The sequence below is a fragment of the Cajanus cajan genome, chromosome 1 (genome assembly GCF_000230855.2).
Source record: "Cajanus cajan strain Asha chromosome 1, NIPB_CcT2T_4, whole genome shotgun sequence".
Classification (NCBI taxonomy): Eukaryota; Viridiplantae; Streptophyta; class Magnoliopsida; order Fabales; family Fabaceae; genus Cajanus; species Cajanus cajan.
In genome coordinates this window covers 71,924,054-71,950,553 of record NC_138517.1, presented here as the reverse complement: position 1 = coordinate 71,950,553, position 26,500 = coordinate 71,924,054, and the positions used below count along the sequence as shown (strand labels likewise).

The 26,500-nt window shown below is 31.5% G+C and overlaps 1 protein-coding gene across 6 annotated transcripts; it reads left to right on the top strand.

The window, feature by feature from the left end:
- The first annotated feature begins 3,884 nt into the window (after positions 1-3,884).
- On the top strand, positions 3,885-21,862 carry LOC145950661 (uncharacterized). 6 transcript variants are annotated; one of them, XM_083062190.1, is made up of 5 exons: positions 5,405-6,178; positions 10,942-11,006; positions 12,640-13,679; positions 19,614-19,715; positions 21,647-21,862. In XM_083062190.1, coding segments are annotated over exons 3-5 (1,089 nt in total). In that variant the 5' UTR covers positions 5,405-6,178; positions 10,942-11,006; positions 12,640-12,694; the 3' UTR covers positions 21,649-21,862. The 6 variants fall into 6 exon arrangements, 4 of the variants coding, with proteins under 4 accessions (XP_082918311.1, XP_082918312.1, XP_082918313.1 ...); XM_083062187.1 differs by lacking the exon at positions 21,647-21,862 and having other exon boundaries at positions 4,347-6,178; positions 19,614-20,244; XM_083062185.1 differs by lacking the exons at positions 19,614-19,715; positions 21,647-21,862 and having other exon boundaries at positions 4,310-6,178; positions 12,640-14,532.
- Positions 21,863-26,500: the final 4,638 nt, after the last annotated feature.

The following is a 26,500-nucleotide window of genomic DNA, read 5'->3' as shown; positions in this document are numbered from 1 at the left end:
TTACGCATTAATTGCTGCAGAAGATTCTTTAATGAAAATTACTTTAAATGTATATTATTATATATTAAAGTGAATTCGTCTTTTAATTCACATATTTATCTCTACTTATATAAGTAGGGTTGTTGGGGGTGAGTTTTTCTCGGCAAAAACTAAAAATGTTTAAGTCATGTTTTATTTATTTTGTTTATCAATTAAATAAAAATACATAATTATGCTAGATAAGATAAATATAACAATTATATATCATAGTATATATAAAAGTATGGTAGTCTACAGTATTTTTTTCCGGCCGACTGAGGGTAGGTGAGTCATTAAAATATTTGGGCTATTCAGTCTATTTTTTTTATTATTATTAATAAAGAAAGAGATATATTAAATTAGTACGGACAAAACTCATTCAATTCATAAGTCATGAAGTGTGAAAACAAGGGTAAGTGAGTTAGCCATAACATTCTAATCTAGTCTGGTAGCTACCCATCTGAACACATCCTGATTTAGATAGAAAAAATTTATATTGATTGAATTCGGATTCGAGTTCGAGTTTTTTTCTATTCGTAAAATTGAAGCCAGGAATGTTAATATCTTACCTGCCCCTATTCCTGTCCTGCTTAATAATATAATTAAAAAATTATCATTATATATATAAATCAAAATTAAAATCTTTATATGTAAAAATTTATATTATATTTATTTTAATTTTTTATATTTTTTAAAAAAAAAGTCCAGTGATGATGGGAGTTGAGTGGGAAAACCCGAACTCTATCAAAAAATAAGAAAGAGTACCCAGCTTTTATCTCCAGCAAATTTCAGAGATAAAAACGGTTTAATTTGGCTCGTCTCGTTGCCGCCTATATATATCTAACGACTAAAAACCTATTTTAGTCCCTTATAATAATTGTTTGTTTCAATTTAGTCCCACTTTTATTTTTTGTCTCAAATTGGTCCCTAATAAATTAATTGGTTGCAATGTCAGACTTCCGTCCAAATTATTTAAACGGGGTTAACTGTTGGCCACGTGGATGCCACGTAGATGCATAGGTGGATGCCACGTGGATGCCAAATTTTTTGAAAACACCTGGAACCAGAACGGCCCATTCTGAAACTAGAACGGCCCGTTCTGGGTACACTCTTGGTGTGTTAATTTTGCATTCCGAACGACCCATTCCAGGTGCAAAATTAACACACTATGAGTGCAACTAGAACGAGTCATTCTGGTTTCAGAACGGGCCGTTCTGATTCTAGAATGCCAAACCCAAACGGTCAATGATTATAGTTCACGGTTGTGAATCGTGGAAGGAAAAAGACCCAAGGTACAAAGCATTTCAAACACTGGATTTGGTAATATTGTCAATGAAAATTGATAACTTCAATTGCTAAACAGTTGGGCTATACAGTGTATCATTAAGGACAATGTAGTGTATCATTAAAGACAATGGTAGCAAATTTTATTTCATTGTTAGTCAAACTGGAGCACATGCAAGGACGGATCTAAGTTAATCATAGTGGGGGCAAGTGGGGCACTTGCCCCCACTAAAAAATTTTTCATTCTTTTTTTTATATATAAAATATTAATAATTTTATAAAATATATATTATTAATTATATTTTAATTATCTTGTTATATCTAATATAATAAATACATAAATATTTTTTATATTTTATTTTATTTTTTAATTATATTTTATTTTGTGGTAAAATTATCTTCATTATTAATGAATAAAAAATTTACTTACTTCAAGAGTAAGTCTTGATAGATTTATTTTACTTAATAATTAATGTTCTATATCAAATTTTTAAAATTTAATTGTTAAATTAAAAAGGTTTTCATGTATAGATCAAATTTATAAAAAAATTTAGATAATTAAAAATTATATGATACTTCGTTAAATTAATTCAAAATAACATATAAAATATTTTTGTTTTAAATGAGTTTAAAAATTTAGAAGACGCTAAAAGAAAACAAATTAATAATTTTATTATGTTTATCTTATTAATTTTTATCATTTTATTCCTCTATTTTTTAAATAAGTTGCAAAAAATTATAAAGTGACACTTAAATATTTTTTCAGACAGAAAGAGAAAAAGGAAAAGTTATCACTCTATTTATAAGATAATTGTATTTTATAAAAATAAGTAATTTTAAAATTTTTACCGTAAAAAAATATTTTTCAAAATTATTATATTTTTTTTATAAAAATAATATAGAATATTCTATTGCTCTCACTTAACAAGTTGGCATTCTGGAACGGGCCATTCTGAATCCAGAACGGTCCGTTCAAGTTTTAGAACAAACCGTTCTGCTGTACTCGTTGTGAGATCCGTGAACCTTCTTTTTCCCCTTCTCTTCCTTTTCTTTGCCTAACCCTCGTTTCCTACTCACACTCTCTTTTTTCTTCCTTGCTGACTCTAGGTAGTGGTGAAAACAATCTGGATTGCTAGTTGTTGTTCAGAGCCTCCTTTTCTCCCCTTCGGTTATTCAAGTTCATTCCTCCTTCACTTTCGTTCTCCTCTTCTCGGAAACTCGGAAAACTTTGCTCAAGGTAAGGGAAGTTAGTATAGTTGTGCTTTTTGAATAAGAATCATTGTTGTTTGTTTTCAGTTGTTGAGATGGATGATAGTTGCTGGTCTTGTGAGAAATATCTGAAAATCTGAAATTTTGAGTTTTGGGCGACTTGGGCAAAATCTTGGCTTTTTGATGAATTTGATGTTGCATGTTGAAAAAGATGGTGTTTTTGGACTCTAGAATGAAAAAATAGTCTTTGGAACCGATTGCATGTGGAATTTGCTGATTATTTTGCAGATTGTGGAAGAAATTTCGAAAATATGTGGTTTGCTGATGAATTCGCGCTGGGCGCGGTTCTTCGTGCTGGGCGCGTGGTCATCAGAGGATGGCAGTTAGGCAGGCCGCTAGGCGCAAGGATGTGTGCGCTGGGCGGACTTGGCAATGTTAACCTCTGGATGACCCACGCCGGGCGAGAAACAAGCCGCGCCAGGCGCGATATCAGTAGTAGACTGACTTTGGGGTTTTCTGGTTTGGCGCTAAGCGCGATTTTTTCCGCCGGGCGCGGAAAACTACTGGGAGTCTCTGCCAAGGGAGGCGCTGGACGCAATTCAAATTGCGCCGGGCACGAGACCAAGGGAGGTCTCTACTTTCCCCGCGCTGGGCGTGAGTTTGGGTACGCCGGGCGCGGAAAACTACTGGGAGTCTCTGTTTGGCTGGCGCTGGGCGCAATTACTTATTGCGCCAAGCGCGAGAGAGCCTTGAGCCCTCTGGGTGAGTCTCGCCGGGCGCGGACAGGCTTGCGCTGGGCGAGATGGCCCTCTGGTGTATTTTGGTTGTACTGTGCCCGGTGCGACTAAGAGCGTGCCAGGCGCCTCAATGAAGTTGTATTATTCACTGTAAAATGTTGATTTATGTCAAGTTGATTCGAAATAGATGAATACCATAGTAGATAAAAATGATTGATGATGTTGGGATATATATATATATATATATATATATATATATATATATATAAATATATAGTGGAATATTGTTGTTAGTTGTTATGTGAGTTGTATCAGTTGCGAAATGTTGTAAGTTTGATTTGTTAAGTTGAAAGGTTGTGTTGCTCTGTGTGTGTTGCTTTTGTATGTTGTAGGCCGAAAGGCTGAGGAGTTGTAGGCCGAAAGGCTGAGGTGTTGTAGGTTGAAAGACTGAGGTGTTGTAGGAGATCTCCGAGGTGACATGCGTGACGACGCATTTTGTGTGTACTGGTAGATTTTGTGTGGAAATAATTGACTGAATATGCAATTGATGAATTGTTGATGGTAGAAATCTCTATTACTGTTTAAATTCTTCCATATGCTGAGATTTTTATATACACTAGCTTACCCTTGTTATTTCCATGTGGTTTGGACTGCAATGATTATACTTTGTATGGGAGCAGAACAGGGATAGGTTGTGACTGGTAGTGAAGCTGTAGCTGACTGATGGAGCTGATCTGTCTTGGGATATTTGTCTTTTGTTGCTTAGCTACTTATTGTAGTAACTAAATGATGTATCTTTTTGTACACTTTAACTCTAGTCAAACTAGAACTTTGTATATTTATATATTCTAGATCCTATTTTTATATACTTGTTCTATCTGCTTGGTGTTTCTAGTGTACGGTGCCGTGTGTAGTGACCAGCCGGGTCGTTACACTCGTGGTGTGTTAATTTTGCATCTGGAACGGCCTGTTTCAGATGCAAAATTAACACACCAAGAGTGCACTCAGAACGACCCTTTCTGGTTTCAGAACGGCCCGTTCTGGTTCCAGGTGGCATCCACCTATGCATCTACATGGCATGCACGTGGCCAACAGTTAATTTCCTTTAAATAATTTGGACGGAAATCCGACATTGCAACCAATTAATTTATGAAGGACCAAATTAATATCAAAAATAAAAATAGGACTAAATTAAAAAAATAATTATTATAAGAGATTAAAATAAGTTTTTAACCTATATCTAACAATATGGTCACTGAGAAGAAAAAGGGAACTAAGGGAGACAAAAGAATGTTTGGTAAAAGAGAAAGTAAACATTATAATTAAAATGGGACCAAACAAAATTAAACTTCCCCTTTTATGTGAGGGAAAGTGAAAGGAAATTGCACACAAATATTTATGTATTTGCATATTTTCAAGCATGCAGCAACGAGTGTGGATATGGTTTATGCCTTTTTCTCATTTTTTTTTCTTCCATAATTTTAAATTGTATACTTTTTCTCGATGTTTTTCAGATTTAATTTTTATTTTTTGCTGAAAATTTTAATTTATTATTTTTAGTTGTATTTGGAACTGTTTATTATTATTTTATGTATAATAATAAGTAAATAAAATAATATTAATAATAATAAATAATGAATATAATTTTTATTTATTATATATATTAATAACTACCTTATATTTATGATTTTTATCAATTTAAAATAAATAATTTAAATATAAAACTAAACAATGTAAATATAATAATAAATAAACAAACAAAATAATAATAATATTAAATATTAAATGTGCTAAAATTTATTAATTTAGTATTTTATTTTATTTAATATAAATTAATTTAACTCTATTTTTCACCTAATTCTACTTTACCAAACAATTACAAATTTTACTTTATTCTACTTTATTTCTTACATATTTCTTATTAAACCAATTCTCATCTATTCTCTTACCTTCTATTCCCCCCTCCCAAACAAAGCCTAACTAATTACATGCTTTTTCTTGATTTGTGTATAGATTTAAAAGGAATAACCAAAATTTTTGTAGAATTACAAGAGAAGGTGTTAAAATAAAAGAAAATGATATTAATTTGTATTTGATTGTATTTATTGTTTTATTTACGTATTAACGGTATATATATATATATATATATATATATATATATATATATAATTTAATGATTAGTCTTGATAATAGTTTACATTACACTAGTATTTTAGTAAGTGCAATACACAAATTAAATGTTTATTATACATAACTAAAATTTAAATTAAATTATGTGTATAAACTAAAATTAAATTAGACATGAAGTTAAAAATTCTTAAAAACATTCTTGCGCAAAATAATAGTTCATGTTTTACATGAGGGGTTGATTGTGAATTGGATAATTATTGTGTTTGAATGATTTTTTATATTTTCAATTACACATTAAAGAATACCATTAAATTTTAAATTAATCAACTCTTATATATTAAACAAGAATTACTTTCTTGTCGGAAAGTAATTTTAGTGAGTTTCCTTTGACAAGAGAGTTTGTTGAGATTATTTCAACAACTTATCTAATTTAAATTTTGTTTATTATAATTATTTATAAATTAAATATTAGTATTTTAAAATCAATTATTAATAAAATAAATAATTTTATACTACAATTAAAATTATATATTTATCATAAATTTACATGACTATTATATGGAAATGTAGGTTGTAATTAAATAGAAGGTATAATTGTGTTTTGGTGACTGTCTACAACTATAATATTAATTAGCATTTGACTTTCAAATTCAGATATTTAAAAGGTTCACGTTACATAGTTTCTTTATATATATATATTTGGCGAAACTGAGTGACACACAAGCTCGGTGAAAAGTTAGCGTGGATAATGGCTTCTATGCTTCTTGGCTCTTTCTCTTTAGCTTCTTCCCTCACCGCTGGTAAGCCTTCCAAATTCGTCCATTTTATTTCAGCAATATTACTGCAAATTTATGTTGTTTATGCATTTTTCTAAAAAAAAAATTGATGTGAAAAATGCTATATTATTTTATGGCTTCATGGTGTGCATGCTGATAATTTTATTGTTGAGAACCTTGTGATGTGAGAAGAAGCATATAAATGGGTGTATTGAAGGGAAGGGTGTGGGGGTTCAAGCCAGGTTGCGTTGAATTGAGTTTGAATTGAATTGAGTTTGAATTGAATTGAGTTTGAATGAATATGTTATTTGATTTAATTAAAGTTTAATAGATTAAATTGAGTCAAGTTTATGTAATATTTTTTTTTTGAAATTTAGGTTAATTTAACTTGATTGTGAGTGGGTTGGATTGTATTGAATCAATTAAGTGTATATAATTAAATTTATTTAGTCTTATTGCAAATGTAATGTTATCAAGGTATAAAATAAATAATGATAGAAATTAAATTCTAAAATAAATTTATTTATTTCGCTACATTATTATCAACTCAAACAACTAATATTAATATATATAAAAAATCAAATAAGTATGTTATATTGTTAAAATGCTTTTAACCCAAAAACACAAAACTCATTATTGAACAAGATTAACAAAGAGTATTATCCTAAGCAATGATCATCCAAATACTATATTATTATTACTATATTATTATATTTATTAAATTATTATTATTACTATTATTATTATTATTATTATTATTATTATTATTATTATTATTATTATTATTATTATTATTATTATTATTATTATTACTACTACTACTACTACTTCTACTACTAGTAGCATACAAAAGACACTCCATACTTTCGTGAATTATTTTTAAAAAAAATTATATAATAGTGGGTAGTTATTAAATTTTTTGGTAGTTATAGAATGAAATTTATAAAAAATAGTAATAATAATTTTGTAATTTATAAAAGTTTAGGGTAAAATTGTCCAAAAATATATGAATACCAAATGGAGCAATCCTCTTAAGTAATAGTATAGATTATATATGATTAGATTGGGACACGTGTCAAAAGTACAAAATTCGTAACCTAACATGTATGGTGTCTTATTTCAATTGGGTAGAATCTAATTTGAATACTAAAAAACTCGATTCAAAATCATTGAATCAATTTGGATCAATTTGGATTTGTGAATTACCGTGATCACTTAGACCTTTAGAAGGGTGAATAGAAAATACATCAAAATCTCTTCTTTTTTTTTTTTGTCATTATGTGTGTGTTTGTTGTTGTTTTTGTAAAAAATAATAAATAAAAAGAAAATTTGCTCTTAGAATTTATTTTTATTTTATGAAGTATTGATAACTATTTAGTTTATACTTTTTTAAAATGTTATTGATGGCGTATTTTTCCTTATTTTTATTATATTTTTTATTTTATAAAAAAAATTTATAATGTTATATGTAAATATGTATTGTTATTTTATTTTTAGATTCCTTTTTCATTATTAATATTTTTTAGCATGTCAATATATCAAACTAACATTTTTATTTTATTTTTCTATATTCATAGATTGAAAATTAAATTCAAAATTGCATGTAAAAGAAATATTGAGTCTGTTGCACCACATTTGGCCCTGACCCAAGTAGGGGTGGCAAAACGGGCTAGCTCGGCCCATTTTGGCTCAGCCCGCCAATGGCCCACCCAAAACGAGCTGGGCTGCCAATAGAAAACGGGTTGGGATAGCTAGCTCGCCCCGCCTAAGGACGGGCTAGCAGGTCAGCGGGCCAGCTTGCATACTACAAAAAAAATTATAAAAAAATTTAAAAAAATATATATTTTATGTTCAAATAAAAAAAATTGCTACAAATAAATAAATATAACCATATGAAATTAAAAATGCATACATATTATACATAATATATATTCAACAAAAAGAAATTACAAACTTACAACAAAATCAAATAGAAATTAGTCCACTTACATCAAAATCAAAACCAAATTATAAACTTACAAATTACTAATAAACTAAATTTTTGATAGTCCATAAAATAAGTCCAAACACAATTAATCAACTTTAACTTTCTATTTCAAGAACATTAGAAACACCCTTGGAAGAAGTCTCTACTTTTTTGTGTTGATCATCTTCATCCTCATCTTCTACATCAAAATAAGTTAAACATAAAAAATTAAATATAAAAAAAAGTTAAAGTATGCGGGTTGGCGGGTTGTGACGGGTTAGCCCGCTATTTGGCCCTACGGGTTGGCGGGTTGAAATATTGGGCCCAGCCCGCCAATTTTTGGCAGGCCAACAGGCCGGTCCACGGGTCACAGCCCATTTTGTCATTCCTAAACCCAAGGTACTTACTAGGTTTAAACAAACACAAGGGTGTCGTACACCTCCACCTATAAAGGTCTTGATATTTGTGATTAATTGTTGAAATATTGTTATTACTATTATTTTAGAACTCTAAGAGTCAAAGGATCCTCGAGAGTAAATTTGGTTGAGGTAGTTTTGGTTAGAGTTAAGTTGGCCCAACTTAAGGAAAGATATATAAGATTTTTCTTAAGATATGAATATCATAAGTCCAGTTCTTAAGGAAAGTAAAAAAAAGTTAGTAAGATAAGTTCTAGAGTCATAAAAGATCCTTAATTCCTCTAATTTTTTTAGAACTTTATAAATCTTTTCCTTAGCTAATCAATGACAATAAATCATCATATTCGAAACAAACCCTAATGTGAACCTAAGATCTTTATCGAAAATTATGCTAAAAGGCACATCGTGTAATCTAACAATCTATCTTAAGTAGAGTTCTATCAAACTCTCCAAAGAGTACATAACCTTGATTGGTATAAAGTTAGTAAATTTAGTCAATCTATCCTCTATGAGCCAAATAAAATCAAAACCCTTTACGATTTTAGATAACCCAACCATAAAGTCCATAGATATACTATCAAACTTCCATTCAGGTACACTTAAATGTTGCAACAAACTTGAAGGTATTTGGTATTCTACCTTAGCTTTTTGGCACACAAAACTATTACACATAAACTCATTTATCTCATTTTTTATATTAGGCTACAAAAACATCTTCTTAAGATCATGATACATCTTAATGGTATTAGGGTGAAAACTAAGCTTACTCCTATGATCTTTCTCTAAGATTAACTTCCCAAGCTCAGTATCTTTAAGCACACAAATCCTAACTTTAAACCTTAACACTCTATTCGTTCCAATATTTAGCCTATCTACCAAAAATTGATTAGTCTCCAAACCTTCACTAATTATCTCATTTAATCACTAGTTGCCTTCAACATTCCTAATCTCACATTGTTAGGGTAATTTAACATGTTAAGCTCATATACCTAAAATCAGTTATCAAATCCATCTCTCTAATCATTAAGGATGACATGTGTAAGGATTTTCTACTTAAGACATCAACTACCACATTGGCTTTACTTAGGTGATATCTAAGCTCAAAGTCATAATAACCCTTTAGAAATTTTTAACCACCTTCTCTACTTCATGTTCAACTCTTTTTGATCAAACCAAATACCCTAAGACTCTTGTGATCACTTAATACCTCAGATCTAAAACCATATAGGTAATGACTCCAAAGTTTCAAAATGAAAATTATGGCAACTAACTCAAAATCATATAGAAGGTAGTTTCTCTCATAGGTTTTCAATTGCCCAATAGTAATAGCTACAACTTTACTCTCTTGCGACAACATTTTTTCTATTTGAAAGATAATCAATATTGGCTTGTTTACTTTTATTTTATTTTACCTTTTATAGTAGTTTAACACATTAAAATTATTATTGATTTTATTTTATTTTATTTTTGATTTTGTGAATTGTAACATCCTGAATTTTCTACTAGTATAATGATTATTTATTATTTATTTTATATTTATAGAGATTATTTTCTTATAGCTATTTTATTGGGTTTTATAGAATGTTTTAAAGGTTTTTAATAATTATGACTATTTTAACAATAAATATTTATGAAAATTATTTTGTAATATTTTGATTTTTAGTAGCCCAGAACGGGCCGTTCTCAAATTGGAACGGGCCATTCCAGACTACTAAAATGGCCTGGAAAGATTATGTTGGAACGGGTCGTTCCAACACATGATTCACTAAGTAAACTTCAAGCCCAGAACAGGCCGTTCTGATTCTAGAATGGGCCCTTTCAAATGTGAATATTGGACATGAAGTATGTAACACCCCATTTTTCTATTTCAATTTTATTTTTTTTAAGGGTATTTTGGTAATTTTATAAAGGTGATAGGGGTGATTTAGTAGCTTGGAACGGGCTGTTCCGGAATTGGAACGGGCCGTTCCAAACTTCCAAAAAGCATGTGATTTAGTAGCTCGGAACGGGCCGTTCCGGAATTGGAACGGGTCGTTCCAAACTACCAAGTTGTGTGTGAGTTAATATCCCAGAACGGGCCGTTCTCAAGATGGAACGGGCCGTTCCGGACTATTAAATATGCCATTAACCCTAATTGAGAACGGGATTGGAACGGGGCGTGACCGTTGTGGGTAATTAATGGACACCAGAACGGGCCGTTCTGGTTTTGGAACGGGCCGTTCTGGATGTGATTTTTAGCCATGTTTTAAAGGTCCAGAACGGGCCGTTCCGGATTTGGAACGGGCCGTTCCGGCGTAAAAAGCCTATAAATAGAGTTGTTTGCCACTCCCAAAAAGCACACCTCTCATTCTGATTCTGAATTCTTTTCCTCTGCTCTCTCTTCTTTCTTCTACTTTCTGTTTTAGACCGGGGGGAACCCAGCGAGGGAGATCAACCAGATCTAGTCTAGATTCTGCTTCTTCATATCCAGGTACGGGGGAAAAGGGAATTATTTATATATAGAGTTACATGAGGGAATTGGGTAGAGGAAGAACCCCTTAAAATTATGAGCAATTTTAGAAATATTTATGTTTGAAGAATTATTGGCATTATTTGATTCTGTTTATATTTAGGACAATAAATATATATTTTGTTTGTAAAAATGATGCTCTAGGAGAGAGAACGAAATTATAGAAAAGTGCCTGTAGGCTAGGTTTTGGAAAAATTGAAATATTTCTGTTTGAGGAATTAATGATACCATTAGATTCTGTATATGTTGAGGATTAGAAATATATATTTAATTTATAAGAATGATGATCTGAGAGGGAGAACGAAACGGTAGAAAAGTGCCTGTGAGTTAGGTTTTGAAAGAATTGGGGGTTTTATTGTTTATGTTAAAGTTTTATTAAATTGATAATTCCATTATTTATAATATTAATTTATGAATGTTATTGGTATATTATTTGATAAAAATTGATGATCTAGATGTGAATTGCTTGAATGGTGTGTAAACCCTTATTTTGTTAGACTTATCTGTTGTGCATGTAATATGGAATTGAGATGAAATGAGATGTTGTGTGGATATGATTATGATTGTGATTGTGGTACCTCACACTAATGACCAGGGATGAGACGAACCTTGAGTAGTGATGCTTCAAGGACGAGCGTGCCCTTGGCATAGTGTGGGATGAGTGAGGCAATTAACACGCATCACTTATGTCACATATGGCAGCCCTGGCATAGGGTTAATTGCAAGAGATTGTGTGGATTGTAATGTGCTTGTGGTTCCTCACACTAATGACCAGGGATGAGACGAACCCTGGGTAGGTGATGCTTCAGGGACGAGCGTGCCCCTGGCATGGTGTGGGATGAGTGAGGCAGTTAACCCGTGTCACTTGTGTCAGTTGTGGCGTGGTCTTGACATAGTGTTAATTGTAAGATTTATGTGGATTGTGATGGATTGATGTAGTTGTGAATTGAGATGTGAAGATGATGAATGATTGATAAATTATAATATATATATGAACGCTTGTAATTATTTTATTAAGCAATGAGTTATGATGAGATTACAATTGTGGTGTGTTTGTATGTGCTTTGCATATAGATATTTTCTTTTCTCACCGTATAAATTGTGGATGTTTTAGGTGAGGAAGATCCGGCTTCGAGTGGCATCTAGAATGCCAACAGTTGAATTATGGGGAAGCTCTGATATTGTGACATCGGGGCAGAGGAATTTAGAACATAGGTTTTATATAGATTTGGAATTGTAAACGTTATTTTTGAAAACAATTTGTAAACTCTTGCGTTTCATTTTTTTATATTATTATTGTGGTTGTTGAAGAATAATTTCGAAGATTTTTATGTGAACCCTTTTTTACCGAAATTGAAAAAATTATTTGTAAGTTTTTATTATTACAATATATGTGTTGGGGTAGTAAGGGTGTCACATTTAGTGGTATCAGAGCAGGTCGATCCAATCGGCCGTGAGTTATGAGTCTACTATGCTTGTTTGGTTGATAATTTATGGAATGAATTGAATGTGGAATTTGTTGATATGTTAGTGCTATGATTGATTAAGTTGGTTGTTTACTTATAGTATAATTGGTAACTTTTCTGGTGACCAGAAAAGTAATGGCAGGAGGTAGGAACGATCGTGCAATCGCTGATGCTCTTTAAGCGATGGCTCAGGCTCTTGGTAATATGAACCAACAACCAGAGGTAGATTGGCTGGAGAGATTCCAGCGAAATAATCCACCAAGCTTTCGTGGGGGTTATAATCCTGATGGAGCTGCTGAATGGATTTTTGAAGTTGAAAAGATATTCCAAGCTATGGGATGTCCTTTGATACAGAAGGTGACTTTGGCTGCCTTCATGCTTTCTGGAGAGGCTGGCATCTGGTGGCAAGGTACTTTACAAAGAATGATAGCTGCGGGTACCCAAGTGAACTGGGAGAATTTCAAGCGGCTATTCTTGGAGAAATACTTTCCCCGAGATGTGAGACATAAGAAACAGGTGGAATTCCTTGAATTGAAGCAAGGAGATGATTCTGTGGCTGAGTATGTGACTAAGTTTGAAGACTTGGTCAGATTTTGTCCCATGTATGATGGTGTGAACAATGAGGAGGACAAATGTGTGAAGTTTGTGAGTGGTCTTCGCCCAGAGATTAAACAAGTTTTCAATTATCAAGGGATCACTCACTATCACGAATTAGTAAACAAGTGCCGAGTATATGATGAGGACAACCGTGCTAGGGTAACTCATTATAGGAGTGGAGGACCTATGAGGAATAATAAGTTTGGGTCATCTAGTAAGGGTAAACCTTACACCAAGTCTGCCGGGAATACGAGCTCTAAAGTGAATAATCAAGATTCTGTGCAACAAAGGAGCCAAGCTAGCCAAATGTCTAGAGGAGGGAGTGTGAGTTCTGTTCCACACAACAACTGCTTCAACTGTGGGAAGCCAGGGCATAGGGCAATTGAGTGTCGGATACCAAGAGCAATAACATGTTACAACTGTCAACAGAAGGGACACAAAGCTAATGAATGCCCCAATAACAAGAAAGGAACATCAGAGGTTGGAGGAAGCGCTAGTAAACCTAGAGCGACAGGAAGGGTGTTTGCCTTGAGTGGTGCTGAAGCTACTCAATCCAAAGACTTAATCCAGGGTATGTGTTTCATCAATGGAACTCCTCTAATTGTTTTGTATGACTCTGGTGCGACTCACTCTTTTATATCACATGCGTGTGTGTCCAAATTAAAATTACCTATTTCTTCCTTATCTTTTGAATTAATAGTAGAGACACCAACTAGTGGTTCAGTGTCTACTTCTGATGTCTGTTTAAAGTGTCCTTTGATTATTGATGGTAGAGATTTCATGGTTGACTTAATTTGTTTGCCTCTAAGTCAACTAGATGTTATTCTGGGTATGGACTGGTTATCTTCCAATCATGTCCTTTTGAATTGTGCTGATAAATCTATTGTTTTTGGTGAGCCTGTTGAAAAAGTGAGTAAGGATTATTTGACTGCCAACCAAGTTCAGGTATTTTTACAAGAAGATGCCCAAGTGTACATGTTGTTAGCTTCTTTGAATTCTGAGAGTAATGTTTTGGTGAATGAACTTCCTGTTGTGTGTGACTTTTCGGATGTCTTTTCTGATGATATGTCTAGCTTACCACCTAGAAGAGAAGTAGAATTTTCCATAGACTTAATACCAGGTACAGGACCTATTTCTATTGCACCTTATAGGATGTCACCCGTAGAGTTAGTGGAGCTTACACTACTAGAAAAATTAAAATTAGAGAGGGAAAAAATCTGTCACTAAACTTCATAAAATCCGTCACAAATAAGTTAGTGACGGAATTTGTGACGGAAATGATTCCGTCACAAAATTTGGCGTCACAAAATATTTAGTGACGGATTATTTTCTCCGTCACAATTAGTGACGGAATTAAGGCGTCACAAACAATATAATTTCCGTCACTAATTTGTAACAATAAATGTTTAGAAATTAATAAATATCCGTCGCAATTTGTGAGGGATTAAATCCCTCGCAATTTGTGAGAGATTAAATCCCCCGCTATTTGAGAGGGATTGAGAGGTATGTGAGTCCCTCACAAATTGTGATGAACGAATCCGTCACAATTTGCGACGAAGAAAATCCGTCACAAACTGTGATGCCTATTATTGAGTAGAACCCGTCACAATTTGCGACGCCATAAATCCGTCACAATTTGCGACGGATAAAATCCGTCACTAACTGGGTTGAATCCCTCACAAACTGGGCGTCTTTAATGAGGAAACTATTGTTTGAAGAGTCTGGTAATCGATTACCTATACATGTAATCGATTACCAGACAATGAAAATCATATGTTCGCAATTTACTTATTAAAAGGTTCTCTGGTAATCGATTACCTATTTCTTGTAATCGATTACCAGTGTCACAATAAAAGAATACTCATAATGTGGAAGTAGAAATTATATTTCCAATAACAAAAATAACAGTGTATAGTTCAAAAATTTACAATTCAAATTTCTATTGTAAATCAAAGTATGACATAAAATCCATAACAAAGTAATATTAGTCTTATACTAATTAAACTTTAAATCCAAAAAATACACTATAAGCAAACTAAGGGTTGTTAGCACCAGTAGATCCACTTGCTTCCAAAGGTGTATTAGGAACACTTGAAGCATCATTTGGCTGAAATAAGAAAAGAAAAAATAGTTAGTTATATATACTATATACAAGGGTGTATCACACATACTATATCATAATGACAATCAATAAAAAAAAATAAATTCCAAACAATTATTTTAATATTCCAAACTTATGCATAGTTATTACTTTGATCATGTATGTTTACTTATAGACCTAACTTGAGATAAAAAGTATTAAGAACTAGCCAAAATGAAGAAAATCAGACAATGATGTTAATGAAGAACTAGCCAACATGTTCAAATAAAAATTAGAAGCATTTTTTTAGAGTTTTTCTACAGAAAATAAATAATATTTTTCTATAAGAAAACTCTTTTAAGAACTTCTAAATTTGTATACAAATAGATTCTATGTTCAAATCCCAAGAACACAAAGTACCTTTGAACTTCCAGTAAATGAAACTAGGGAAATGCAAGTGTCTTTTGCTATTGCCCGACCAATTTCAGCACCTCCACAGAAAGAGGTGAATATTGCACCAATAATGTTTTAGACCAACTCATCAATAACTGTATAAGAACAAAGGATTTGCAAAACCAATTAATTCACCTAGCAAGACATTACAAATGAAGCATTGATAATGATAAAACAAAAACTGAAATATCATCTCACAGAAACGTGGAATATCAAAAAAACAATTAAAAAGGTTGACAACACATGGTATCACCCATTAAAGCTCTGAGCATACGAATTAAAACATCGCCCATTTTGGAAAATTGCTTAACTAAGCAATTATTCTTATTCTTTGTTCACAAGTTTAAATACAGGGTTTCTAAAAATATGCAAAAAAGAGTTTTATTAGAGTTTAATTTCCATGCATATAAATATCAACTAATTAGAAATCTGACAACTAAAAATAGTTATAGTAGTAAAAATTAACAAGCTTATTGTACATAGCAACTATAATTGGATGAGAATAGTATTTATAGTTTTATACTGTCCATCTATATACTATTTATTCATTTTTATTATTTGTATAAACCCGTTAAACTTAATGAAATAGGAGTATATAGTTAATATAGTTTAATGTTAGCAGGACCCATAGAGTTAAATGTTATAAGTCTAAGTTCAAATAAGCTTTTTCTTTTTCCGTTAACAAGAAGAGCACGATACAAAATCCGCAAACATTCAATGAATTTTATTAATACATCCATACGAACAATGCCTTGAAAACAAAGCCATTAACTAATTGAGAATTTTATTAATGACATCTATAATTATTATTATAAGATAGAAGGCATAAACCTTAAGAACAATGACTAACTTTCTGCTAGGACACTCTTAACTAGATTAAATCCCTTTTAATTTATTTTCTGTGCGCATGTTTGCAGAGCTTCAAAATGAAAAAGGACTTCAAGCAGCAAATAAAAATCATTCATATTTATCATATTTACACCTTACTAACTGAGGTTGATCTTTTCAAATATATGAACAATAAAAAATGCCAAATTTCCATTAAAGAGACTCCACTCACGTAGGGAAACAAAAGTTCAGGTGTAGACAACAATAATTCAAGTACAAATTAAATTAGAATTAAGGTCTATTTGAATAAACTTCTTTATAAGAACTAGTAGAAGAAAACAAGAAAAAATGAAATAAGTTTCTGCACAAACTAAAACTAACTTATGCATAAGTTTAAAATAAGATTTTTGGAGAAGCTAATATAAGAGAAATTCTACAAGTTAACTAATGCATAAGTTAATTTTAACTTCTGGAAAAACTTATTTTATTTGTCCTTCCTATTTTTTTTTCTCCTAGAAATGCTTGTGGAGAAGTTTATTGAAACAGACCCTTGGGATATGATAAGCAAATTCTTTCACTTTGGTTAGATGATAGATACCTAAGCCCTTTTAACTAGACTTTACAAAGAATATGCGCTCAAAGATTAGCCAAACAACCAATTAGAATTTGGGGGCAAGGGAGAGATTGTAATTTATCAGTTTAGGCAAGCATATGCCTCTATCTAGAAGAAAAAAAAATTCCAAAGTCTGCATCACGTTTTACAAAAACATTCTCAGAATTATTCGTGACATAAACCAAAGTGTCTATAAACCAACAGAGCCTATGGGGCCTTAAAGTTAGTTCCATCAATATCTAACATAAGAATGTATATCCATTATAAATTGAAGAGAACATATTGAAGATCCACATAAGAAGCTGAATCAAGAAACAACCACTATGTAAATCAAATCCATAACAAATTAGAGTTAGATTGGTTCCTTTCCCATCACAGGACCATCCTTTTAGAGAGAGACAAATACCAAGCTCTCCACATTCCTTCTCAGTTCCCTAATTTGAAATCAAAGTTCAACACAGCATAAATACCAATATTTTCAACTTAAGCTCCCAATTTCAAACATGTAACAGCAACCCAAGAACACTCGAAAAAACAGAAATACAGAAAAAATCCAAACCACAAGATTCACAAAAAAAAAAAAGATCGTGCTAACAGACACATGCATAATAAGAAAAGATAGCGTTTAAAATAACATTCACAACGCACAAACCTTTAATAAATGAAACTCTAATTCTGATTGCAAACCAATACTATAAGCAGCCATGCAACCAAGTTGCAATTCCTTGGGCGATTTTGGCATTGTTGTTCATTCTTAATTGATGTTTCTTCTCATTTACCTATGTTGTTCTTGAATGCATAGAGTATATAACTAAAGTGAAACTCTGATTTTGAAAAAAGAACAACAGAAAAAGCATTTTAAGTTTTGTCCCAAGTGAAAAGCAAGAAAGAATGAGATGGAATAGGCCTCTTGGAGCAAGGAACCATCGAGGGTGTTGAAGAGCCTAACGAGGGTGACCTTGGAGCTGGCGGTGGCGAGCAAGTGTCCATCGTGAGTGAGGGCGAAGGGTCCTCTTGGAGGCATAATGCTCAACCCTAACCTGGCCCTTCTGTAGGCCAGGGCACACTGTAACACCCCAGCAACCCGCATGTGGATATTGTCCGCTTTGGCCGCAGCCCTCACGGTTTTGCTTCTGGCAATGGCACGCATGCCACCCCCAAAACGCGTCCACACAAGGAAGGTATCCACACCCATATATATGGCATGCTTCGTTCTCCTTCCTAACTGATGTGGGACTTCACAATCCACCCCCCTCATGGGAGTCCAGCGCCCTCGCTGGCACACCGGCCCGGGTCTAGGCTTTGATACCAAATGTAACACCCCAGCAACCCGCATGTGGATATTGTCCGCTTTGGCCGCAACCCTCACGGTTTTGCTTCTGGCAATGGCACGCATGCCACCCCAAAACGCGTCCACACAAGAAAGGTATCCACACCCATATATATGGCATGCTTCGTTCTCCTTCCTAACCGATGTGGGACTTCACAATCCACCCCCCTCAAGGGAGTCCAGCGCCCTCGCTGGCACACCGGCCCGGGTCCAGGCTCTGATACCAAATGTAATAGCCCAGCAACCCGCATGTGGATATTGTCCGCTTTGGCCGCAGCCCTCACGGTTTTGCTTCTGGCAATGGCACCCATGCCACCCCAAAACGCGTCCACACAAGGAAGGTATCCACACCCATATATATGGCATGCTTTGTTCTCCCTCCTAACCGATGTGGGACTTCACACACACCAACACCATGGTGGTGGAAACGTGAGAGAGGTCGCAGAGGCCCTTAGGGTTAGCAATAGTCTCAATCTTGTGGGCTAGGACCACCGCGATGCAGTCACCCCGGAGACGGACGCCCTTCACCTCTGACCTGAAGGAGAGCTCGTCGATGCACCGGGACTGGTGGTCGTCCCAGATCATCACCTTGTTTGGAGTCGCCGCCCACGAAGGCGAGGATGTTACATCGGAAGAGCATGTGGACCAGGCCCACACCGCCTTCGGGGCCGAAGTCGCAGCGGAAGATCTCGCGGAAGGCGTCGCAGTTGTAGATGTGGAATTCGTGGTCGGTGGCGGCGATGAAGTAGCCGGAGTCCTGGTTGAAGGAGAGGTGGAGGAGTGGGAATCGGGGGTTTGGGTGGCAGTGGCGGTGGCGGTGGGAGGAGCTACCTCGTTGGAATCTAGGGTTTGTAGCGGTGTAGGAGTGGAGGAGGGTTTGAAGATTTGAAGAGAGGGGGAGGGGGTTTCTGATTCTTTTAAGAGGGAAATGAAAAGATTTTTTTTATTTTTGAAAGGGAAGTACTTGTAGAGTCACATTATAATTTCCTTTTGTTTTAACTTTTAGAGAAAAAATATTTAAGTGGGAAAATATTTTTTAATTAGAGAAGGTTATAAACCTCTACAAATTAAAATAATATTTTAATTAGAGGAGGTTATAAACCTCTACAAATTAAACAAAAAAATGGCAGATTTTAATAATTTAAGGAGGGTTTTAAAACCTCTGCAAAATAACCTCCACTATTTATAATTTTTTTTGTAGTGAGTGTTGTAGAGCCAAGAGGTGGCTCACAGCAACTAGGGTTACAACAACAGCGGCAGCTTTGGCTAAGGGAGTTTTCCTTTTCATTGCAACAATACAAATGTAAGAGTAGGGTTTTTAGTTTTCACACTCCATTTCTTCCCCTTATTTATTTATTTATTTGTTTTACATTGTACATTACCCTTCTAGTACTGTAATAATTTTGATTGTTTAGGGCTAATACGTGGAAATAATTTTTCTTCCAGTAATATTAAATCAAAATATTATATAAATCATAACTAAAATTATAATAAATATTCTGATATTAAATTTATTATATATTAAAATTAATTACATATTTGTATAAAAAAATTGCTCTAGATTTTATATTTTATTTATTATATTTTATAATAAATAAAATCCAATATTAAACCAAAAGATTATAACAATCATAACTCAAATCCAGGTAAATATCTTTCATAACCAAAAGAAATCTAATATTAAATCAAAATATAATAAAAATTATAACTAAAATATTTATAAATTTTCTAATATTAAATTTAGTATATATTAAAATTAATTAATTAAATATTTGTATTTAAGAAATTGTTACAGATTTTAGACATATATTTTAAAGTTTTTATTTTATTAAATTAATTAAAAATTAATTATATTTTATCACTTTTTAATCAAGCGAGTGAATGATAATGAATTAACTAAAAATCTAAAATATATTTTAATTAAAAATAATTTTTTGGTAAATATAGTAACTAAAAAGTATTATAATAAATAATTAAATTAAAAAATAATAAATTTTATAATGATTATTTTTTTAATGATGTTAAATTAAATATTCTAATTATTTTATAATAAATTAAAATGAAAATATAATAAAATATGTTAACCAATATTTTAAATAAAATATATTAAAATATTATAATCAAAAGAAATTTAATATTAAATCAAAATATTATATAAATCATAACTAACATTATAATAAATATTTTGATATTAAATTTATTATATATTAAAATTAATTACATATTTGTATCAAAGAAATTGCTCTAGATTCTAGATTTTATTTATTATGTTTTATAATAAATAAAAATTAATTACATATTTGTATCAAAGAAATTGCTCTAGATTCTAGATTTTATTTATTATGTTTTATAATAAATAAAATCCAATATTAAATCAAAAGATTATAACAATCATAACTCTAATTCAGGTAAATATCTTTCATAACCAAAAGAAAACCAATATTAAATCAAAATATAATAAAAATTATAACTAAAATATTTATAAATTTTCTAATATTAAACTTAGTATATATTAAAATTAATTAATTAAATATTTGTATTTAAGAAATTGTTACAGATTTTAGACATATATTTTAAAGTTTTTATTTTATTAAATTAATTAAAAATTAATTATATTTTATCACTTTTTAATCAAGTGAGTGAATGATAATGAATTAACTAAAATTCTAAAATATATTTTAATTAAAAATAATTTTTTGGTAAATACAGTAACTAAAAAGTATTATAATAAATAATTAAATTAAAAAAGAATAAATTTTATAATGATTATTTTTTTAATAATGTTAAATTAAATATTCTAATTATTTTATAATAAATTAAAATGAAAATATAATAAAATATGTTAACCAATATTTTAAATAAAATATATTAAAATATTTTAATCAAAAGAAATTTAATATTAAATCAAAATATTATATAAATCATAACTAAAATTATAATAAATATTTTGATATTAAATTTATTATATATTAAAATTAATTACATATTTGTATCAAAGAAATTGCTCTAGATTTTAGATTTTATTTATTATGTTTTATAATAAATAAAATCCAATATTAAATCAAAAGATTATAACAATTATAACTCAAATTCAGGTAAATATCTTTCATAATCAAAAGAAATCCAATATTAAATCAAAAGATAATAAAAATTATAACTAAAATATTTATAAATTTTCTAATATTAAATTTAGTATATATATTAAAATTAATTAATTAAATATTTGTATTTAAGAAATTGTTGCAGAGTCGGATCTGCGAGCGGTGATTGAATTGGTGGATGGAGAAACACTGAAGAAGAAACACCAAACCCAACCACAATCCAAATGAACGCAGCGACACGCAGTGAAAATAAAAATAATTTAATTGGAAATAATGTTATAATTAAATTTATATTGACAATGAATGAAATAAATGAAAAATATAATAGATTGTGTGGCAAATTATAAAATTGTCTAAATCCTCAATTCTAGGAGATAAATTGACTAGGCAGATTTTCTACTAAAATAAATTATAATATGTAACCGCAAAATATTTAATCACTACATTAATTTATAAAGTTACTGTATTAGGCATTTTTTAACATCTAACTAAATCAAAAATCCCTAAGAATATTAATAATATTTTGTAATATTTTGATTTTTAAGTAGCCCAAAACGGGCCGTTCTCAAACTTGGGCTTCTACGCTCTTAAGTAAAAAGAGTTGCGCCTTGACTATCAGCTATAGCTTTTGGCCTAGTGGCCTACCATGGTCATGTAATCGATTACCAGTATGTGTCTGCTTGTTAGAGCTGTCAAAGTGGGCTCCAGCCCGTGGGTCAACCCGGCCCACCTTGAAAACAGGCCGGGCCGGGCCAAAAAAATGAAAAAATTTATGATGGGTCAAAAAATGTGACCCGGCCCACTTTCGACCCGGCCCACCGGGTTGAACCCGTGGTGGGCGGGGTGGCCCACCTGACCCACTTACCAACCCATCCCCTAAACCCACTAACAACTCACTTAACTATTTATTATTATATATGCATTATTTTAATAAGATATCATTTTTTTATAGATAAAGATAAAATCAATGTTAAATAATATGACATTACTATAAATTTATCTATCCAAACCTCTAATAAAATTTAATATTGATGAATAATCACTCTCATGAAAGATTTTTTATTTTTTATTTTTTTAATTTTTTAAAGTTGCACACTTATTAATTTAATTTTAATGTTGTACCCATGATACTTAGTTTAAAAATTTTTACTTTAGATTAAATATTATTTTATATTGAAATTTATTTTAAATTATAATTTCTTTTAAATAAATAAGGTGGTTTCGTGGGCTGCCCGTTTAGCCCACCAACCCGTCGTGGACCGGGCCGGGCTAGAAAATTTTAGATAATAAACTTGGTGGGCCGGGCCGGGTTGGCCCACTTAAAAAGTGGGTTAAGGTGGGCAGGGCCAAACGGGTCGGGCTGGCCCGTTTTGACAGCTCTTGTTCAGGTATATAAAATTAGAAAGATATTTTTCAATAAATAACTAAATTAATTAATTATTATTTATTTTATATTTGTGGACATTATCTTCTTATAGTTATTTTAATGACTTTTATAGAATGTTTTAAAGTATCAGCTATTGGTCATGTAATCGATTACCAGTGCATGTTTGCTTGTTCTGCTATACGTAATCGATTACAGAGTATTGTAATCGATTACCAGTGCTAATTCACTTATCTGGGTATAGTGTAATCGATTACCATGTAATGTAATCGATTACCAGTTCCAAAATGCAAAGAATCTCAAAAAGGTGTAATCGATTACCATAGTCATGTAATCGATTACACGACTCCTCTGCACTTAAAAAAGTGCAGTTCGTCTTCTTCCACACGAAAGAAAACCCAAAACCCTCCGCGCCCTTAGATCTTCAAATCCCCATATCTTCCTCAAATCTTAACCAAATTGAGCCCCGTTTGTTCCATTCTTCATCGTTTTCAAGTCTCTTCAACTCTACCGATTGCATTTTTCAAAAAAAAAACATTCAAATGGCAGAATCATCCAAACGTCATAAGGGTTCTTCGTCTCGTTCAACCACCGCTAGGCGCCGCCAACAGCCTCCCTCCGACGATGCCCCTACTCCTACGAATCCCATTCCGTACGCTGGACGTGCTCTCGCTCTGTTCTCCACAGACGAACAACGAGATAAGTACTACCAGTTATTTTCTGAGAGAAATATTGTTGATCCCAAATATATCAGTATTAATTTTTTTGAGGATGAATCTTTTGAGTGTTATACGATTTTTAAGAATTCTGGGTTAGTAGATTTTATGGCTATGAAAAACCCTGTTTATCCAGAATTAGTTAGGGTCTTTTACAGCAATTTGGAAATTAGGAATGGAGTTCTTTACAGTGAGGTTAAAAAGATTTCAATAGTGATAAATCAGTCTCTGTTCCGGGATTTATCAAAATTAAAAGATCAAGGTACTCTGTTTGAGGGAACGATTCCGGATACATGGAAACCAGAATATTCCCATCCCAATGCCCGAAGTATGATTTGTGTGGATAATGTTGACATGGCTGGAAGATTATTGGCTGGCTCAATGAAATTTGATTATAGAATCATGCATTACATAATTGTTCGGGTATTGCTTCCACGCACGACTAACCTTGCACAGGCTTCAGAAGAGGACTTAATTTTGATATGGGCTCTAATCACTGGCCGGGAATTTAGCTGGGCTCATCTGATTAGGAGTCGAATGAAGAAGGCCTTGCGGGTTAATGCTTCTCTTCCATACCCACATTTTGTAACTACTATTTTGGAACATTTTAAAGTTCCTTTGGAAGATGAAACCTGGGTTCCAGTTAAGAGGGTCTTTGAGATTGGAGCAAATGCAATTGCTTCCTTTGGGTACAAGAAAACACTGGACAACACCTGGGTCAGGAAGCGGGATTTTCAAGCAGTAGACACTGACGATCGAACTCCGTCACCACCTCCTCAAGATCCTTCATCAGCACTTCTCTCGGATGTTCTCAATGAAATTAGAGATCTCCGGTTCTATGTTGGTGAACGTTTTGATTCTCTTGACACTCGCATGACTCGTCTTGAGGAGGAAGTAAAATCTCTTAGACGCCCTTCCGAGTAGCTAGTTGACTCTGATTCTGTTATTTGCTATTTTAGTTTATCTTATGTTTTGGACTATTTTTTAGTCAATTTCTGGATCTTTGATTAGTATGTTTTAGATTAATTCTGCTCGCTTGACTCTGACTATTTTGCTCATAGGACATATTGTACTTTTGTTTCTGAATGGTGTTTCTTTATCTTATTCAATTTTTTTTATATATTGTCTCATTCCTTTTGATGTTGCCAAAGGGGGAGAGAAAAGGAAAGAAGGGTCCTGATCAAATATTAGATATTTTGAATTGAACAATTTAATCTGATCATTACAACTGTCTATTTAAAGTCAAATTTTTACAATATAAAAATTAACATCAAACAATGATTTATTAAGGGGGAGACTAAGGGGGAGTGATCGATATACACTGTTTTATGTTTCTTTCCATCTACAGTATGTTGTCATCATCAAAAAGGGGGAGAAATATTGCATAAAGTTCTTGGCCATTTAAAATAAAGAATTTCAAAGAAAACCCAAATATGATTTATATTAATAAGGTTTTCAAAATAAAGGTTTTCAATATTTTAAGTTTTAATAAGGCAATTATTGTTTTTAAGAGACTGGTAATCGATTACCATTCCATGTAATCGATTACCAGAAGATGAAAATTTCAAAATTTGAATTTAAACTTTACAACGTTCCAATCATTTTGAAAATAAACCGTTGTAATCGATTACCACGTGTTGTAATCGATTACCAGAGCATTTGTGAAATTCTTTGAAGTAGTAAAATTTCAAATTCTCCCAAAAATGTAACAATTTGAAATTTCTCATATTTTTTTCCCCTTATTTACTTATATATTTTATCTTATATCTTCATATTTTTAATTATTGAATATTCAAAAATACTTTAAAAATTATTAAATATTATCTAAATTAATTTGTAAAATTATTAAATATTTAAAAATTGGTTAACATTTTTTTTATAAAATTTTATTTAAAAATCTCAACATATAAATATCTTTTTAAAAGCAATTTTATCATGATAGAATCATATTATCATATATCCAAATTAACAATTTAAAATTTTAAAAAATTGAATTGACTTATCCAAACAAAATATTTTAACAATGATAGAAATTGAAATCAAAGTAATTCAAATATCAAGAATTTCAAATTCCTTGAATTTGTAAAATTACTCATCCAAACACACCATAAGGGAATGCAATTGTAAGAGACAATTATATGAGTAAGATGTTTATTGTATGGATTAGAGTACTCTGTGGATTCTTAAGAGAACCTGAGATAAACAAATAAACTATGTAAGTTTATATTTTACTTTTTGATTGTTCTGTTGTATTCCTTGTTGCGTGAGATGTATCAATATCTATTTAATTCCACAAATACATAAGTTTTGATTTGAATTAAACATGTTTGGTAAATTTCAATTATGAAAAAGATTATGTTATTCAATTTTTGTTATTTGTGTTATGGTATGTGGGGTAGAGGGTGTCACACAAATGATATATATTTATTATTAATAAATACATAAAATATATATATATATATATATATATATATTATATTTTTATAATATTATTCATAAATTAATATCAATAATATTATTAGTATATTTATACATAAACTAATAATTTGATAAATATAACTTATTATATATTAATATACTTTTACAAAAATATAAATATACATATCTTATATATCTACTATATTTATATTTTTGTAAAAGTATATTAATATATACTGTTATATTTATCAAATTATCAATTTATCTATAAATATACTAAAAATATTATTGATATTAATTTATTAGCAATATTAAATTATTAATAATATATAAATTTTATTTATTTAATAATAATAAATATATATCATTTGTTACATTAATAAAAATTATAGTATATGTTAACTTAAATAACCTATTTGTGACGGAATTTTGAGAGGAAATAATCCGTCACTAAATTTTTTCATTTTAG